Source organism: Halichoeres trimaculatus, unplaced genomic scaffold (assembly GCF_033239565.1).
Source record: "Halichoeres trimaculatus isolate MK-OKI-2021-1 unplaced genomic scaffold, fHalTri1.1 fHalTri1_scaffold_12, whole genome shotgun sequence".
Classification (NCBI taxonomy): domain Eukaryota; kingdom Metazoa; phylum Chordata; class Actinopteri; order Labriformes; family Labridae; genus Halichoeres; species Halichoeres trimaculatus.
This window is the reverse complement of record NW_027437190.1, coordinates 7,706,834-7,727,110: the sequence shown is the minus strand read 5'-3', so window position 1 is coordinate 7,727,110 and position 20,277 is coordinate 7,706,834. Positions and strand designations below refer to the sequence as shown.

At 38.0% G+C, this 20,277-nt stretch overlaps 1 protein-coding gene and 1 long non-coding RNA gene across 2 annotated transcripts in view; one reads left to right on the top strand and one right to left on the bottom strand.

Moving 5' to 3' along the window:
- Positions 1-2,097: 2,097 nt before the first annotated feature.
- The window catches only part of LOC141800664 (uncharacterized), a 38,924-nt gene continuing 20,744 nt past the window's right edge, over positions 2,098-20,277 (top strand). The window contains exons 1-7 of the mRNA XM_074683353.1: positions 2,098-2,286; positions 3,385-3,550; positions 3,695-3,766; positions 3,851-3,927; positions 4,494-4,594; positions 8,349-8,465; positions 11,339-11,413. Coding sequence (XP_074539454.1) covers positions 2,227-2,286; positions 3,385-3,550; positions 3,695-3,766; positions 3,851-3,927; positions 4,494-4,594; positions 8,349-8,465; positions 11,339-11,413 — 668 coding nt within the window. The 5' untranslated portion in view covers positions 2,098-2,226. The remainder of the gene's footprint in view (positions 2,287-3,384; positions 3,551-3,694; positions 3,767-3,850; positions 3,928-4,493; positions 4,595-8,348; positions 8,466-11,338; positions 11,414-20,277) is intronic.
- On the bottom strand, positions 12,522-16,608 carry LOC141800303 (uncharacterized). The gene is made up of 3 exons (XR_012599327.1): positions 16,470-16,608; positions 15,414-15,603; positions 12,522-12,616 (listed from the first exon to the last, which is right to left on the bottom strand). It is a non-coding gene; the product is annotated as an uncharacterized LOC141800303 (long non-coding RNA).

The following is a 20,277-nucleotide window of genomic DNA, read 5'->3' as shown; positions in this document are numbered from 1 at the left end:
ACCCTGATACCTCCAACCTAAACAATACTGCAGTCTGCAGCCCAACAGTGAGTCAGTACCTGGCATTCATCATCGTGGTCCAGCCTGTCTTTTTAATTACTTCAATGAATTCCCCACACGACCGAAGCCACCAGTTACCTGCTATCTAAACAGGCTTTATTGTTGAGGCTGTCCTTTGTCTAGACACTATTCAATAGATAAATAGTCAGGCTAGTCTCACTTTGTTGTCTCTGATGAATTGTAGTTATTGGGGACATGCATCTCTGCAGCAGTTTAATTCTGGATGAAACTTTTCCCAACACAAGGTTTGAAAAGGCTGTGAACGCTCGAAACTTTGAAGCTCTTTCTTAGTTTAACAACAAAATCAACAACAACAGAAAAAAAAAAATGCTCATGTTCCATTTATGGCAGCTTCATTTTATCAAAATGGTTGAAACTAAGATAAGATAAGATAAGATAAGTCATACTTTATTAATCCCCGGAGGGAAATTCAAGAAACTGGAAAGAAAACGATGATTTTGTCAAATTAAAAAATAGAATTTTAGAAGCCGGCACATTTAAGGTTAAATTTAAGGTTAACCAGAAGTAAAAAAAAAAAAAAAAAAAAAAAATTAAAAAAAAAAGGCCTCAATTTAGAGCCCAAATCAGGAGCTTAGAATATACTTTATGCACTCATAAAGTAGTAAAGCAAACCTTAGGATGCAAAGTAAGATGGAAGTCAAACCAGCATCTGATACTACAAGGACTACAGCCTCTGTGCATGGGAAGTTGACCAATGCCAAGCTAAAGGCACAAAGATTCAGTGTCTTTTCACTTTGATATCTTATCTGCAACTGTAGGTTCAATAACTAAAAAGAAGAGTGAAAGGAATAATCCACCCTGTCATTGAAGTCACACTCCATCGTTTTCTGTCTACTCGTGTAGACACAACTGAAGTGTTGAGACTGACTCCTAATGTGATCTCTTCCTGCTAACCCCCTGAAAAAGTGGTGACTGTTTGCTTTTTTTTGCTTTTTTTTTTATATATTGTGTTGTACAGTCCTTTGCAATCAGTTTCAGAATCCAGTTTAAAATGTTTCGGGTATTGAGAAATGCAGATTTTTTTTTTCAAATACAGCAATTAAAGATCCACCTGTTTAGAATTTCAGTTTGTTTAATCACTCTTTGTCTGCTTTAATCCTATTTATTTGTATTTAATGTAATCTGTGTTTTGTCATTTAATAAATTATTGTGTGACTCTGTGACCTCTGCTCTTGGAAGATGCTTTTGAAATAAGCTTTACGTACTTCCTTCCTTCCTCCTCCATATCTATCTTATGCCATAGAAACAATCATGTTTGTATTTTTTTTTTTTTTTACATATCTCAGAGGTGTTTGATTAAGACATTTTTATCATGTTATTTTTATCCTCAGTTTTTCATAATGTTGACCTCCAGTTTGTGTATAGCCATGTTTCACATTGACAAGATATTCAAACTAAAGCTCTGCAAGTTGACTGTCTGCAATAACTCTTATAACCATCCAGCTGTCATCATGAGTACAAAACAAAGTCATGTTAGACAGGACGTGTTTGAGTGATACAGCGACCCCTAATGGCCAGCTGTTTGAATACAATAACACTTTACAAAAAAAAAAAAAAAAACACAAAAACAACAACTCTGTCTCATTATTCATACTACTTTTTAAGAATAGAAAAAAAATAAAGATGTTTTTATATATATGTGTTACAAACAATTTAGTAAAGCATCAAACCTGCAGAGTACAAACCATGTATGATCTATGCACAGAGCGAGAGAAAGCAGCTATTTAAACAAATGATCAAAATTGATTATACATAGATGTTAGGTAACAGTAGATAAACTTTTAATAGCATGCAGACAGCATAGTCAAAATATCTTGAAACGTATGACGGGATATTTAAGATAATTGAATCAGTAGTGAACTCTAGTAAGCTTAAAATATTAATTTGACACAGAAAAACACATTTAAAAAACGATTTCACTATCTTAACGACTCATAAATGTCTGACAAAGTCAGATTAGCTGACAAACAAAGAGCAAACAGAACGCGCTGCATTATCCCAGCGCGTGTCGCTCAGTTTTGACTTTCTCGGCTTCCGTAGCTCCACCAGGAACTTGATTCAATTCATTCGGTAGTTTTGAATCATACACGTGAATTTTTTACACCTTTTATAGCGAGTTCCTGATGCACTGGACTGTGTTCAAAAATGCCAACAAGAACCGAAGCTCAGGCATCGAACAATGAGCCTCTCAGGTCTGATAGAAAGGTAACAACGCCGTCATGATAGTTAGCATTTAAATGCTACTGTTTACATCAGAGCTTTTCTTTACTGTGCATGTCGACAGGCATCAGCTTTCTTAATGAGAAACATACTGAGTGCTTTGAATCAAATGTTGTCTTCCGTGTGGCCTGTGTCTGTCACATTTCTTGTTCTTATTCCAGTATTACAAAACTAACATGTAGTGTTTGGCAGAGTCCATTCATTCATAAACAAGAGATGAAACATAACCATTTTTAACAACAGTAATTCAAATATTTCTTCGTGGTGTTGCAACTTACACGATTATTAAATTGTTTGGTTTATTCTTTTACAAATCATCTACAAATTTAAATTATTTCGACATAAACATAGAGCAATGAAATGACAACTGTTTTTAGAGAGCTAAAACTTATACATCACAGGTTAACAATACATACTATACACACTGTTAATTCTGGCTGTGGAAAATTTTAAAAGATTGATACTCTAATCTCAAGTTTGATGACTTGTTAACATATAAAGTTGTTTTCTTGTAGAGTATGCATCTATAGAATGAAAAAAAAAAAGAGTTAGACTGTGTTGAGCAAATTTATTAGACAACCACCCAGTGTAGTGTCTGCCTGTTCTGTTTAACAACATATTGCTGATTACCAAAATACATATATTTTTATGTCTGCAATGTTCAATCCATTGGTATGGTGAAACTCTTAATCTAAAAATTATTTTAAATGCTGAAATGTAAATATTGTTATCTATGAAATTTTAAATCTACTCTTTTACGATAAAAGCAATAGCACATTTTTGTTATTTTTATTTACAAATTACAGTTATATACCTTATCTTGACAGTGTTTTTTCAGTGGTTGTCTGTTATTCTTGATTAATTTCTGATTTCTCTGGGAATTCCGGTTTGTTGGCTCAAATTTAGGAATAAAAAACATGAAGTCAATTTGAAACTCCTCACTCCTGCTCAAAATAGTCTTGTACATTTCTTGAGTGCTGTATGTTGTTGGTTAAAATTCAAATGATCAAATGTTAATAAAATATTTTGAAAAAACAGCTGCATGTGTTTGTTGAAGGCACTTTTCTTCCCCGTATCATCTAGGATTCAGATCCAAGACCTCAAAACAACCCAGCTGAATCCAGAGGCCGGTTTCTGAACAGCTCCTTGCTCCTGAACATCGGGAAGTATTTAATCCTGATTATCATCATCCCGCCATTCCTCAACTATGCATCACTGCAGAGAGAGGGACAGATGCTCTTACCAAAAGGTACGCTTCACTAAAACTTACAAAATTGTTTTCATCACAGCTTTATATCAACCTTTAAGATGATGAATGTGTCAATAAAACATCTCTCAGTTATAAAAGATTACAAAGTTGTTCTTTCTTTTTGATTTTCTCTCATATGTCTAGATGGGCAGATCGTCGACATCGGTCTTGGTCAGAAGATGCATCTTTTATGCAAAGGAAATGGAAAACCAGTTGGTAATACATTTTACAGAGAAGCAATCCTCCTCTATGTTGATGCACATTAACTGAGCCCTGTCACTGTAAACATTTTCTTTCTAGTCGTACTGGATGCACCGACAGGAATGTCCTCAGACGTTTGGTTTCATGTCCAGGAAAGTGTGGCCCCACTAACAAAGGTAAGAAGAACATCACAGAACACTGTGGATGGAGTTAAACAAAGTCTTAAGCTCTTATTGCTTTCTATCAGAACAATTCATCTTTTCAAGTCAAAAACAAGATAAATACTGATTGTAAACATACAACATTGGGAGTTTAAAATGGATAAAGTGGTTTTCTCTGGATCAAGAAAGTCTGCTGATGAAAACTGTCTTTTGAACCAGTTACTACGAACGCAGCCTTGTTGACTGTAGTTGTAAGGGGCATTCAGGGACAGCTCTTGCAGCGTCCCTGCCACATCATCTCTGCTCAATAAGGACTCAGTGCAGCAGAAAGTCAGGGCTGACAGTGTGCCTGATGTTGTTTGTCTGATACGTGACCCACTTGAGGTTATTAGATTTTGTTGAAGGGCCCAGATAAATCAGGCTAACAAAACTGCATAAGCTACCATAAAAATAACATTAAACTATGTTGTACAGCTCTGTAAATTGTCATTGTTTTCCCATGCTGCCACCATCATACATTTCTCCAGAGTATCTGCTGAGTATCTGCTGAGTATCTGCGTTGTCCCTGTCATTTTGCTCAGGTCTGCACCTATGACAGGACAGGACTGGGCTTCAGCAAGAGGCTGATGCACAATGAAACTACAGGCACTGAGAAAATCTGGGGGATGTCGACAACTGGACGGTGGGTAAACAGGTTGCCAATCATTCTGAGAGCTTTGACGTTTGAGAAAAACACTTGGGGCGACACTTTTTTAAAGAGAGACAGTGAGACGGTTTGTATGTGAACTCTGAGGTCATAAAGGACCGACAGCAGGAGCTACCAGAGGCTGTAGAGGCCCTTAACTATTAAATAATTAATGCACTGCTATTATTCCTGTCTGTGACACACTGTAAGGCTATATGTACAATGGTTTTCACCACTCCTGGTTGTAACACTGACAGCGATCCCATAGGAGTGGTGTTTTAATTATTTACTGCCATTACTATTACTTAAATTACTATAATGTTTCAAGGTGTTCATCGTCTGTGGGGGTGACTGTCCATGAGCAGAGGTGTTGTTGTTTAATATGGGCTCACCAGATCAGACTTCAGTCAACTTCAAGATCACCTGGACATTGTTTTGATGTAAATAATTCCTTAAACATAGGCTAAAGGTGTTTTAAATTAAATGAGCCATTTGTCTCATCGATACACTTCATGGCATAGATTCAACAAGGTGCTAAATACATTCCTCAGAGAGTTTGGTCCATGTTGAGATGGTAGCAACTTCGAGTTGCTGTGGATTTGTTGGCTGAACATCCATGATGAGAATCTCTTGTTCCACTACATCGCCAAAGATCTCTATTAAATTGAGATCTGGTGACTGTGGAGACCACTCAAGTACAGGGAAGTCATTGTCATGTTCAAGAAACCAGTCTGAGATGCCTGGTACTTGGCAACCAATATTATTATACAATGGCACTAATTTTTGGTACTTTTTTGTATGTTTATGTAATAATAAATATTAATTTTTTAAATCATAAAATCCTCAAACTTCCCAATTTTATTCATTTATTTCTCAGTATATAAACTTGCAATGCTTTGTTCATTTCTAGCGTGGAAAATTTCCAACTCTTCCTCTGCAAAAAAATGAAATCTTATCAAGTGTTTTTGTCCCAGTGTTTTTGTCCTCAGTGGAAAATGTCTTTTTAGACTTAAAATGAGCCACTTTCACCTGACAAGCCCAGAAAAAGGCCTTATTTTAAGTTCAATCAAGACTAAAATGAGGTCTTACTTGTTACAAGCAATTCAGCCCTTGTTTTTGTTTTTCTGGACTGATCAGTTGAACGCAAGGTTATAATAGTTTTGGATTTGTCATTATAGTTTAGTTTTAGTTAGTTTTGACATTTTATTTTCCATTACAGTTTAGTTTTAATTAGTTTTAGAGAGGGCATTCTAGTTTTTATTTAGCTTTGATTTTTGCAACAAGGCTTAGTTTTAGTTTAGTTTTAGTTTTTTCATACCTTATTAACCAGGTGCAGGATTCAAAAAGGTCAGAGTAAATATTTTGTAATACAGTTTATTTTCCAGTCCAACATAGTGCTCACTGCTTAGTCAATGCTGATACTGAACTGTTGGCTGCTGCCTTCAACACAAGAAAATAATATAAACTTAGTATAACAAAATATAAGCATCAATTGTATAAAATAATGTTAACATAAAGTACATAAAATTATTTTAACATAAATTATAAAAAAACAATATAATATGAGCTTCAATAAATAAAAACTTGGACTGTGTATAACAATAAAGGCAGACTCAAATACAATAAAAACTTGGACTCTGTAACAATTAAACTATTACAGATGCTCTAATTCATCGCTCCACTGCGTTTGGTCGCAGCACAGCACACAGCCAGTCAGTGCGGTAAACAAGCTCGTCCCTATACGCCGCTATGATGGTGCCGTACGGCACTGACAACTGCCGAAAACTGTCAAAAATTGGTTAGGAAAATGTGTCGGATTAATTTAAATCCTAAAGGCTATTAATATTGTCAAAAACTATAGCTAAGGGAATTTTGTCTATCATTTTAGTTAGTTTCAGTTAGTTTTGTGAGCACAAGATACAGTTTTAGTTTACTTATCGTTTTTGTTTTCTTTTCTAGTTTTTATTAGTTTGAGTTAACTGCAATGTATTTTAAATTTTAGTTTTCCTTTTTAGTTTCGTTGTAGTTAATTATTACAACCTTGGTTGAATGTGGCTCATATCAACTATAACAAAAAAAAATCACTCAAAATAAGAAAAAAGCACTCGATAAGATTCAATTTTTTTGCAGTGTCCACTCCCTCACAGTCACAGGGATGCTTATAGGTATCATTTAATTTTACATGAATTGGTACTCAGTATTACAGATGGAATACGGTCGGTACCCATAAAAGTACCTTGTCCTGTACCCATCTCTTGTCTTATTTAGTTTCAAACTCACCTAAGGCTGTTACTATCCCAACATGAACCCAGAGAGAAGAAAAATTGAACTTGAGAAAAGCAGCAAGGAACATTGAGCTGTACATGATCAACATGTCCATCGAACCGTACAACGCTATCCAAATAAATAATAATAATAAATAATGATAATAAAATACCAGTGTTGGAGTTTACAGTTAATGTTAGAGTCACAGTGGATTGATGCCCATATGGCCCTCAGCGTTTCTCCACCTAACCAGTTTGATCAGGTTTGGTTGGACTGGAGAGGTACCACTTCCCCTCCTGGGGACTGCAGCGCTGAACCCCGAGCTGTCAGTGTGCAGCTCCCTCAGTCTGACGTTTCTCCATTATAGCCTGTCCCTGTGGTTCTGTTTGTGCAGGCTGTGAACACACGAGGTCAGTGTGTGTGTCTGTAGCATGATCACTGACACAGTGAAGAAACTAAATGTCTCCCTGGGATTAATCAAAGAAGTTGTCTTCTCCTCAGCACACCACTCTCTGGAGCTTTATAACATGCTCTACATCTGCCAAACTAAAGAGCAAAGTGTGCTTTGCTGACGGTCAGCATTTTAGTTTACCTTGGCCTCTGGCCCAGGATGCAGACTGCTGCCCATTTGAGATGCAAGCAATCAATATCCCAGAATCCAATATCTCAAGGAGATTAGTGGCTACCTGACTTTAACCCTTGGAGCCTTGTGAGACTCTGCATTTCACTGTGACACCCTGTGTTTGATTTATCTACTCAACAGACCTGGCAGAGCAGATGGCTCTCAGAGAGTGGCTGCAGCATCTTATGCTGTGATAGTTGTGTTATTTATAAGTTTTCAGATCATTCATCCTTTGTGTGACACCAAGGAGGAGCCATGAGCCAAGTTGATGTTGTCATTTTGATCTCAGCAGTTTTATATTAATCAAATCTTTGTCCGGTTAAAGATGGAACCAAAAGTAAAAAACATGCCACTGTGCTCTCAGCTAGCATGTTTAAGGGTCCAGTTGTATGGTGGCTGACCAGGGCCAACCGGCCTGCAGTGGTTGAAACAGCAAGCAAGTCTGATTCCAAATTGTTTCAGTACTTGCTGTGTGTTTGATGTTAGTGCAGTTGTTTTGCTTCTTGCAGCGTGTTTGTTTCCTTTGCAGCATGTTATAGCCATTGCATTTGCTTTGGATGCTTCATTTCCTTTTAAATGTGCAGCTTTTCTGAATATGGTGCGTGTTTATTATTATGTACGCCATTTCAGCTGTTTGCAGCCCGGTTGGCCCTGGTTGGCCACCGTACATCAGAGACTAATACAAAGAGTAAAACAGGATACTCAGAGGGAAATTAGTCTTGTAACTAATTAAGAGAAATAAGAACCTCTCAGGTTCATCACTCAGTCTCGGACGCTCTGAGCTGAATAAATGAACCACATCAACCAGTCTGCACCATGCCTTGGTTTCATGAAATGAAGGACGAATTTCTTTCTATCTCCCAGGATGGTAGATGATCTGCATCGACTCCTGCAGGCTGCTGACATCCCCAAACCCTTCATCCTGGTGGGCTCTGAGCTCGGCGCACTCAACAGCAGATTTTACAGTCATATACATGACGCGTGAGTACTCTCTGATGGAAATGAGGAGGTTTCATGAAGGAAATGAAAGAAGTTAGTATTTGAAAAAAAAAAAAATGTATTTCACAGTAAACAAAACATGTAAATCCAAATTCCTCCTCTGTCAGTTTCATTTTGTTTTTTTTCCAACAAAGAGAAAATAACATTTAAAAAAGTCACTAAGTCACAGCTTAAAGAGTCTTTATTTTCCTCTGAAGCGTTGCACTTCGGCTTGGTAAAACTTACCAAAATATGTTGTTTTCTGTTTCCAGCAGCACATTGTCTAACAGTGAATATACTACAGTATATTTAGTTTAACAACTTCAAACATCTTTTCTTTTGCTCTTATGTTGTGGTTATAGGTTTGTCCATTTGTGATTTGTTTTAGTCTCAAGCTTCTGAATGAAAATATGTCATTAAAAGTTTAGTTCATAGCTGTTTTGAGCCTCCCTGAAACCTCCTCCTCTCTAACTCCTGATGGAGGTCTAGGTCTTTAAATGATGGGATTAAGTTGAGATGAAAGGACATAACTTTATGTTGGACTTAAAGTGTTGTCAGTGTAGTGTACTGTCTACAACAATCACAAAAAAGCACATCGTAGAAGTGTGTTTGTGATTATGGTGTTAAAGGACCATGTCATTAATCTGGTTTTGAAAAAAAAAAACAAAAACAAATGGAGCATTATGACTCTTAGCTGTTAAACTGGCCCTTTTTCCAGCAGGTTGTCTCTCACTCTCTCCTGGTTTCCTGCTCTGTGCACCGTCCTGTCCTTTTCCAAACATAAGTAAAACATAACTTAAAAAAAAAAATATTCAAGCAGACTTTTCTGACAGATGCTTCCATACATTTTGAACAGGGCACAACATTTTGTTATGTAGAGATGTAGAGGGTCTAATGAACTCACAATCTCTTTGCGTAGGTTGTAATCTGTTCTTCTGTGTCTCTGCTCTGCGATGCGTATGGATTATTTTGCTCAAATTGAACATTTACCAAACACAGGGTGCAATTGTCAAAGACACGGTGTGTTCTTTTTTGTTTTTTCTCCTTTAACCATGAAAAATTACTACAGTCAACAAGCTTAATCCTTGTTTAAGTTAACAGAATGCCCTGTTACATTTCAAACAGTTGAATATTCATCTTTAATACAAACTAAAAAGACTTAAAACATTTAGTTTTCTGTGATGGCCACACCTGTGATGTGGGAGATAGCCTAAGTAAGTTTTAGAACCATGGATAAGTGCTGATCAAACGAACATGGCAGAGGATTTAAGGCCAACGGGCAACTCATTCAGACTGTAAAACATAACACAAACCCTATTAAATAAAAATTTCTCATTATGTTGAAATAATCCAGCTAAGTAGATCAAGTAAACAGTTTTCTCTGATGTTGGACTTCATGTGGTCTTTTTGGTTTTCCTGTCATAGTCATGTGTATCAGTGTATCATTTGTTCATTCCATATCCATTTTAGAATCCAAAAACGGATAACGACTTATTTCATGTCTCGTTTTCAAATCAAATATCGGAAAACAAAAATCGGCCTATTTTTTGCTGTTTTGATTTTGTTTTGAAATTAAAAATAGAATATGAGAGAATGGAATTATCATGGGATTTTTGCTCAATTCGTTTTTGATTTTATCATTTTTGATGTGTTGCGACCGGAAATGAAATAACAAATTGTTATCCATTTTCCGATTTTGAATTCTAAAATGGATAGGGAATGAACGAATGGTACACTGATACACGTGCAGCGTTTTGCCCATCTTTTATTTATGTATGTGCATGGGATGTTCACAAAATCTGAGAGTGCCAACAGATTGGGTTTGGGGAAAGTTAGTGCCAGCAATGTAGGCTATACATGTAAGAAAACTCTGTCACCACCTGCCTGTTATTTCAACTGGATGAAATTCATTCAGCAGACGTAAAGATGTAAAAACTGAAGGAGAGGTTGATCCTCATCCCATCAACAAATCGCACCCAGATTTTAACCAATAATTTTGTTTAAGAGTGTAACCTAGGTTTAAGAAATGACTGTACAGCTTCTGTGGAAGGAGTTTGCACATAAACTGCTAGGCCAACCATTTCCTTTATAATTGCTAATTGTATGATTGTTTACACCTAGTATAGAAGCGTCATGAAAGCAGAGGTTTCTAGCACAACTTCACCTGCTTCCGAGGTGCGTGGAGATGAATAAGAAGTCTAAAACAGATTGAAACTCTATGAACACTTTAAGTGAAGAGAACAACTTTATTTTAGACCTAAAACAAGTGTTACAGAAAAGTTTTATTAGAATTCTTTTAAGTTTCAAAAAACTGTATTTTATGATGAGACTGCAAGCTAGAGGGATGTTCTTAAAGGTGTCTGGTAGCTTGATCTGGATCAGTATGTGACTTTGTAATTGGGGGATCATGTATTGAGCATGTTTGTTTTGTGCTGTGACTCTACTGTGAGCTCTAATGTGACATCTAGTGGTGATAAATGCTGTGTGAAATAGAGCCTCTCAACCTTCCATCTAACACAGTATGTCATCCTGTCCATCCAGTCAGCTTTCATACGCAGTCTGTTTCTGATAAGCCTCAGTCATTTATGCCACAAGTAGCTGGTAAAAAGGATGAAAGTGTAGGTAAACAATCATGCTCTGTGTTGCTGCAGTAAGTAGGGCTGAGTGGATGACACCTCTCCAAATGGAGACATTGGCCCTGGGTTCAGTGAGCATGTGATCACCTGTCTATAGGGAGAAGAATCCACAGGAAGACTGACAGGATGACGCCATCTATCTAACACTCATTACAGCAAGGGCCAAAAGGCTAATATGGACAAGGGTAGTTAATGAGTCTCCTTCATATAAGTGTGTGTATGTCCTCTCCTTGTCCTCAGGCAAGTGTCAGACCTGGTGCTGATTGATCCCATCCCAGAGGACCTGTTTGAGGAGGACCAGTGGAAAGATTACTGGTGAGTTATCTGGGTTCAGGGGCGTTGGTAGGACGGGGCTGTGATAAAAGCGAGAGGAAGGAGGGAGGAGTAATAACTCATGAGTAAGGGAGAAGAAGTTTGAGACGCGTGGAAGAAATAGAAACTACAGCGGGATGTAAAATAGCAGAATGTAAAAGAAGACTGAAAGCAGTGAAATGGAAAGTTGAAGGACAAAGGAAGCGATCAGGGAGGCAGATAAAAACACGAGGGGGAACCAGGCAGAGGGAAACAAGACAATGTATCAAACAAATTAAGACCAGGAGGCAGAGACTCGAGGATGATTCATGAATCAAGCCCTGAACTCCTTCATTTTCTCTTATATAGTGCAAATATTTGATTATCTTTGCAGGGCTGGTCTCATTAGCATGATTAATTGTGGGCCAAAGAAACTCATTAGCTGATCACGCTCATTCTGCATTAAACAGATGAGGGGAGATCCAGGGCTGTGGTTAAGGTGGCAACAGATGTAATGACACTGCTCTGTTTCTCATGACAATGTCAAGTGGTTATGATTGTCAAAAATACTCTTCTGTGTATCTCATCATGATTCAGGTTTTTTTAAAGTTACTTTTTGGCCTTTCAGCCTTTAATTAAGGGGGATAGGACAGTGGATAGAGCAGGAGACGGGGGAAGAGTGGGGAGGCTGGATTTGTGCTGGGGCTGCTTGCTGGAGGGCTTACCTCATGTGATGCATAACTTAGACTGCTAGGATACCCCGAGTCTCATGAGTTAGTTTTCATACAACAAACAAATTCAACAAATTCACACAGAAAGTTAACAAACCAGAATGATTTTGTTGGCATCTTGCTCTTTTTCTTTTTACATTTACTTTCTACGTAAGTGAACTTCTGGCAACAATTTTTTCAACTTTGCACAAAAAGCTTCATGATCTCACTTTTGATGGGAGGACTTGGTTCAAAGATAAATGTGGAATCTAAGCACACCTTAAGGCACAGGTGTGTAGGAAGAGGGCGTAGCCCAAAACATGTCCACAAAATCAAAATAAAGGCTCCTGCACACTGTATCACTCTCGATTTTATTTTATTCATGTAATGTTTTGGTCGGTGTCACCTTTATCAGACATATCATACATTCCCTCAACTCTACACATGTATACATCCCCTGTAAGTGCAGCTGACCAGTCTGAGGACTGGGAGGCTCAGCCTTTTTGATGAGTCTCACCTGTAAGGGGGTGAGAACACTCAATTAACAGGTGCATCACAGAGTTTAACATGATCAATGCAAGAAAATGTATTTTTGTTAAGTCAAAACCCAAGATCCCCTGAGATGAAAATATTTTTTGAAATAGGGGGAACCATGCCATTTATTTAGAAACACTTTTTAGATTTTTTAGAGTCACAAACAACAGGAAATAACAGTAAATAATCAACATCTTTACAACTTCTCTGTCAAACAAGGGAGAAGGAAAAGCAGGATTGAAGCCAAGCAATCGTTTTCAGTGTGTCCAACTGCCCCTGGATACCCCAGCAGAGGCAGAGGGAGGACTTAAAACTGTTCAGAAGAAAATCACGAAAAGTGTCTGAAAGTAACTTTGTTGTTTCATCTCCAGGGGAGGAATAAGAAACTGTTCTTTGTCATTACAGTTCAGTTATGTACCACAAATCTATAAAAACATGTTAACACATGTGCATATAAACTGTTTGTAGAGTAACACAACCAGGGTTGGAGGCAATGGGGAAAAATGAAAACAAATGGAGCATTATGACTCTTGACTCTTGAAACAGTGAAAACTACAAACATAAATCATTTAGAGGTTATATGTTCCTGAGTCTGCTTGGCTGTTATCAATTTCCCTCTCCCACGCATGTTCCTGGTTTTGTACATAAATAATACAAACCTATACACATATAAATAAATAAAGACACGTAAGAAAAATAATGAATAAATAAATAAAAATAATAAACAATTATAAAAGCTATTCATGCATCCATGTTGCCCTGTATAAGTTCATGTTGTCAAAAAGAGACTAGACAATAGGACCATATGTTAGATAAACACAATTATTTCAAAGGGTTGGTCAGATTTAAACATTGCACCGTGACATGTTGTCAATGATCCACATTTGCTACGTTGCTTCTCAATCTCCCAGCAAAGATGTGGGTGAGGGAGTTTTGAGCTCCCCAGTCTGTACAAGCTTTTGCAGTGATAATAGATAAATAAGCAACTTAGGGTGGCTACCATCAAAAATAAAAATACATTTTTTATATGTGCTTCAACAAAATGTGACGAGTTAAAAAAATCGCCAAAGGCATTGATTGTAAGGCTCATAAACACAACAGTTGTTTTAGGGCACGTGCCAAACTCAAGGCCTGTGGGCCATAAACTGTGTTTCCCATAATACAAACCTGCAAAGCGACGGCACCCCACCACTAGACTGCAGTGTTTTCACATCAGTGCCATTTTCTGAGCAAGTGGAATTGAGAAATAAAACAAAATGTCCAGGAAGAGAAAAGTTGATGCAGATGAAGGCTGCTTGAGGAAAGAGGGGAAGGCTAAAACCAGTATGTCTTTTGTGTTATGAGGCTGTGGTGTTTGTCAAAGAATACTATAGTCATTGGCATTTTGACACCAAACACAGAGCTAAGTCTGCCAAAGTGAGCCTTCAAGAAAACAACGTATATCGCAAGATTTAAAATGCAAACTGCAGTCTCAGCAGGATGTGTTCAAGAAAGCCACAACCAAAAACAACGCAGCAGTGAAAGCTAGCTTTATCATGGCTGAAGAAATTCCCTGTGCTGCAAAGTCTTTTACAGGGGGTGCATTTTTTAAGTAGTTGTATTAGTTTTTATGTTACATTTAATTACATTTAGCTAAATTTTATGCTGTCTTACAGCTACATCTGGCCCTTTAAGGGAAACCATTATGTTGATGTGGCCCTCAGCGAAAAGAAGTCTGACACCCCTGTTTTAGGGATTCTCACAGCTGCTGCTGAAAAAGAGTTAAACGAAGAGATACTGAAAGAGCCTATAAGCCACGTTTCCACCAAGCAGTCAGGTTCAGTTCAGTACGGTTTGGCACAGTTTGGTACAGTTAAGCCTGATCCTGTTTGCGTTTCCACAGCAAACTGTGCCCTCTCATGGTTGACGGCGTGTAAGCCAGATGCCGAAAGCGCAGCTGTTAAACAGTAGCTTGACGTGGCAGCAGCTCAACACAGTTTACCCCGCTAATAAATCCAACAAAGAAGAAATATGTGACATGGTAAACAAAGAGCATAGATGGAAGACATGCAGCATTTCATCCTCTTTGTGATTGACATGTCAAGCTTTGTTTCAGAGAAGTCTGTGTGCCGCCAGGAGAAATGCAGCTGCTGTCACACAGGAAGTAACAATTCCTTTGACCAATCAACTCCCCCTTCCGAGAGCAGATTGGTTCAGTCTGGCACCCATGCATTGTACCGAACCGAACCGAACCGGTGGAAACGCGGCTTTAGATAAAATAGACCTGAAAAGTTTCACAGTGGGTTCTTAAACAGCTGAAAGGAAGCAAAGGGCAATGTTACTTACTGAAAGAACTAGACACACCAGCTGGGGAAAAGATTAGCAAACATACCCAAACCTGTGTCATTTAAGTATGGTCACATGTTGCTCCAGGAACCACGGCCAGACGTTGGGCTTTAGAGCAGCACTGGTCAGTGACTGTGCTTTTGGGTCCGGCTTTGATTTTTTTTTTTTTTTTTATTTGATAAAAAATGGTTGTATTATTTTAAGGAATCCCCAAAAAAGTCAGATACTTTATCATTTTCTTCATTGCTTGGGAACTTTTGCTTAACGTGATACTGAGTTAAACTTAGAGAAATTAGTTACTGAGAAATAACTGAATTCTGATCAAATCTTTGTGAATTATGTGAAGGAAAAGTCACTTGATGACAGCAACATTTCTCTAATAAACTGATGTTACCCTGCCATACTTTGCATACATTTAACTTAATACAACCATGAGCAGAATTACTGACCCTTACATTTAGTATGGATGTTTAATATTTGGTCCTCCATGTCACAGCTTTATCAAACAGCTGTAAGGCAGGAGCGATGTGGGTAAACGACACAGACATCCCAGATGGCCAATCTCATCTCTCTGTTGACGTGCTGTTGTCAGATGGAGCCTGGTTCAAGCTGTTCCCTCTGATGAGCTTTTCTTTGTGATCATTTCTGTCTGACACAACATTCAGGGGGACAGACAGACAGAGCGCCAATAAACAAGCTCGTCCTCATTCACTTGATTACCAGGGTGGAGACTCCTGCTTTAAAAGACTGGTTGAAAACTACATCTAGAAAAGAAGGATAGTGGGAACTGCTGCTAAATGCTTGTTTGCATTCAGAAGAAAGTGCTTTGACACTTAAAGATCTTCTTCACACTTACTCTGTATAGCTCGCTCCATTTACAGACAAAACCACTCCAGACGTTCTCTGTTTTATCGGTTCTGAATCACAGTTGACCATTTTTTCTTCATATATTCTTGCTGAAAGCCATATTTCCTCTTTAAAGGTTGAACCAGTGGCTGCACCGTGGTTGAAAGAGTGTAAAGGATGTGTCTGGTCACACTGAGTGTTCATTTTTCCTGTCACAGGGGAACACTTCTGTGGGCTTCTGTTGAAGATCACAGCAGTGTGATAAAATGAAGTCACTTCCTTATGAGCCTGATTATGTGACCAAGCGCATGGTTACATCCAGGCAGGATGAGCTTATGTAAGGAGGGCTAGATAAAAAATGGATCTATTAAAGTGGCCTAATTTGTATGTGACTCAAAGTGGAACAGCTCCAATTATCAGGGCTATGTGTCCAATTATCCTATGATTAATTGGCATTCATTTCATTGAGTACATGATAGTGCAGCCACAAGCCTATTACTCTTTAGAGAAGCAGCAGAGAAATGAAATGAACCAAGGACTTATGTTTTTATATATGTGTGTGTATTTATATACACACAATTACTGCATACGTGTGTGTGTGTTTGACTTTGGGCTTGTTAAATTGAGTTAAATAAATACTACTTTAAGTGCCGTATTGCTCCCACCGCCGTCCTGCGAGATCTCCCAGAATGCTTCTTAAACTCCACGAGCCCAGCCGTAGCCCTGCTGTGATAAGACATTTCTAATTTGAAGAGCTGGAGGAGTGCTGTGCTGTTTGCTTTCTGTTTAGGATTCCTCCACTCTTCAGACGATCCTTCATCCCACTCTACAGCAGAGTCCGTGCCCTCTTTAGGTGCAGCACTTGATTTCCACACCAGTCAGATCACTTGATTCCAGTCCTGCCATGTCTCTGCTTGTTTGTGCTAACGAGTCATCTCCAGCTGTGAGAGATGAAGCTGATTTGAAAGTGCCAAAAACTGCATTTCCTTTTTCTATCTGCCTGAGGCCCTGAAAGCACCGAAAACCTTATACACCCGCTTAAAAAGTTCAACTTTTCCACTATGATCATACATGTTCACATCCTGGTTTAGAAAATGGTTTGAGTCTGAAAAGCTAATTTCCCTAACAGCGCACACTGTATTGGGGTTATTTTTTTCTTATAACTGTAGCAATTAATCAATCAATCGAACTTTATTTGTGTAGCACTTTTCATACAAGACTTTGTAATACAAGTGCTTTACAAAAAAATTAATAAATAAAATAAAATAAATGAAATATCAAGAGGTGGAATAATAATAAGAAAATTGCATAATTGAATAAGACGACAACATAAGACCCCCGCAATCTCCTCTCCCCCAAACCACATTCAATATACACACACACAAAGACATAAAAAAGAAATTCGAACAGAAAACAGAATTAAAACTAGAGGACTGAGGAAACACCATCTTGAATTAAAACAAGGAAACACAGGAGCTAAAATTAAAATAGTAATTAATTAAAAATAAATAAATAAATAATTGAAAATTTAAAAAAATACTAGAGGGTAAGATAAGTAAATGTGTTAATACATAAAAAAAAATAAAACAACATAGCAATGTAAAATAAAAGTTAGATAAATAATATGGGAAAATGAGAAAGTGTAACCTCAGGTGCATAGTAAAATCAGGTAAATTAGGATAAAAATAAAAAGCATGAAACAAAGAATAAAATTCCAATCAATAAATCTGAAGTGAAATGTAGAATTAAAACAAAACAAAAGTGTTAAAAAAAAAAATAACATAAAATAATAATAAATACAATTAGCTACAAACCAGATTGAAAAGGTAGGTCTTGAGATTCTTTTTAAAATATGAACAGTAGGTGCTGCTCTCAGGTCTTTAGGTAGACTGTTCCTCATACAGGGGCCGTAATAACAGAAAGAAGCGTCACCGTATTTTTTAGTTCCTACTCTGGGAACAGTTAAAAAGCCACTACCTAAAGACCTGAGGGCTCTACGGGGTTCATATGGTAAAAGCAAATCGGATAAATAGGCAGGAGCAAAACCGTTAAGAGATTTAAAAAACTAATAAAAGAACCTGAAATTCAATTCTAAAAGATACAGGAAGCCAATGCAGAGACTTTAAAATCAGGGTGACGTGGGCTCTCCTCTTGGTCTTTGTCAGCATGCGAGCAGCTGAGTTCTGAAGTAGCTGAAGCTGAGAGATGTTCTTTGTTGGTGGACCAGAGAGGAAAACATTACAGTATTCAATTCTACAAGTGAGAAAAGCATGGATAAGAGTCTCTGCATTGGCCTGAGAGAGAAAATGGCTCATTCTGGAAATGTTCTTTGAATGATAAAATTATTTTTTGGTAATATCTCTGTTGTGCAGGTCAAAGCTGAGGTCTGAATCAAATAAAACGCCAAGATTTTTGACCTGCTTACTTGGATTAAAAGACAGTGCTTGAGTTTGCTCTCCAGTTTCTCTCTCTATACAGAAGACATTAATATGACAAGTTTTACCCAATCTGAGGCACAGCTGACTGGACTAACAGAGACTAAAGAACCACCTCAGCTGCTCCTCTCTGCATCTTGCTTGGTTCAATCAGCCCTGGAGCCATGTCCACATGTAGCCGGGTATCTGGGAAACGGCATATATTTTTTATATATTTAGGCCTGTCGTCCACACATGACCACAGTATTGTGTCTAGAGCTGGGCGATATGGCCTAGAAATAAAATCCCCAATTTTTCTCCACAACACTCGATTTATGATTTTGATCAATTTTTCCCTCCCTAAGAGAAACAAAACTCCCAGTAACATAAAAATGAAACAAATCAAGTTTTGCTTTCATGTTGTCTAAATGTTTCCCTCTTAGAGTCAAAATCTGGGTCGTAAGAGGATGATTATGTAGTATAAACGTAGGCAGGTTTGTACATAAACACTAAAAGGCTGAGATATTTTTACACTATTAGCATGAAACTATCTGATCTACTTAAATAACAAATACAAGCCTATAAAAGTGCTTATGCAAACCCTACAAGGCCGACCATCATGAAAATTATGATCTTTTTTTTTTTTTTTTTTCAAAATTGCAACTACTTACAATTGGGCTAAGGCAAGAAAAAAAATCTCAATTTTTAATTCTTAATTATTAAATCTTCTGCAGAAAATAATTCCAATGAACTGATTTAACCGTTATTTTGCCCAGCTCTGATTGTGTCCACTGAAAACGATGTTTTCTGAAAACTCCAGCCAAAGTGGAGATTTTGGAAAACTCTGGTTTAATGTGTTTGTGTAGACACTGAGAAACTAAGTTTCTGTTTCTCGAATGTCACAGCTGAATAACGGGGGTTCATTCTGATTGGATGGCACAGGTTTCCCGTTTGAAAAACACTGACAAATATGGGTTTGCCATGCTTCGAGCTGCACTCACTGGCAGATTAGCCTGGCGTGTGTGGAGTAAAGTACTTTTAAAATGATTGAGGGGGAGATATTAGTTTTTGAAAATACCCGGCTCTGGCCTGGCCCACTGGTGCTGAAATTTTTGATAGCTTTGTTCACACCTTGAACTTGTTGCCATGCTGCTTCAAATCACCTTGTTTTATTCCTCTATGCTCCAGTTGTGGCACAGTATGTGTCTGTTGTATCTGTAGATGTTTTGGGTGATGTACTGAGGTCAGCATGCTCACCCTGACAGAGCTACAGCCTCATACACATCACATTGCTCACCGTGCTCTGACACCTCACTCCAGTTTGAACTCCATGACTCTTCTGTCAGATCAGACCTCGTGAACCATCCTTTACTACCCACATACATGAAGCCAGGGCAGCCCTTGACCCTCCTGCTTGATTTACGGTCTTCCTATCTTGGACCACTTTGATGGATGCTGACCCTCACAGACCTGGAATATTACTCAGGATCATCAGTATTGGAGATGCTCTCACCCAGTCGTTTCACTCTCAAACTTTGGTTTGTGTTAAAGTTGTTGTCATTGCAATGCTCAGTTTTCCTGCTTCAAGCAACAACCTTTGCCGTAAGATCATGAGCAAGTACAGAAGTGATAAAACCTGCAGTTTGTTGAGCCACCGCTTGGGGCTAGCTCTAGAGGTAACAGAAACCACATACCCACCAAGCCAAAAATAACCCCCACACAATTTCCACAGCAAATATAAACATGTTTACAGTCTCCAAAAATTTCTCCCATCTGAAAAGCTAATTTCTCTAACTGTGCACACTGGGGTAACTCTTTTTTCTAACTCAGCAGTTTAGAAAATATCAAGATCACAAGGTTACCCAAACAGAGGCAGAGCTCAGCTGACTGACAGGCGGGCGTCTTATCGCTGTTAGTGTGGAGGCTCAAAGCGCGCTCCATTTCTAATATGACCCCGCCCAATGATTTGCTTCAAGACTCCCTTCCAAAAATTGATGAGTGACATCACAGAGACTACGTCCATTTATTGTACAGTCTATAGCCAGCTTCAAGGACATAA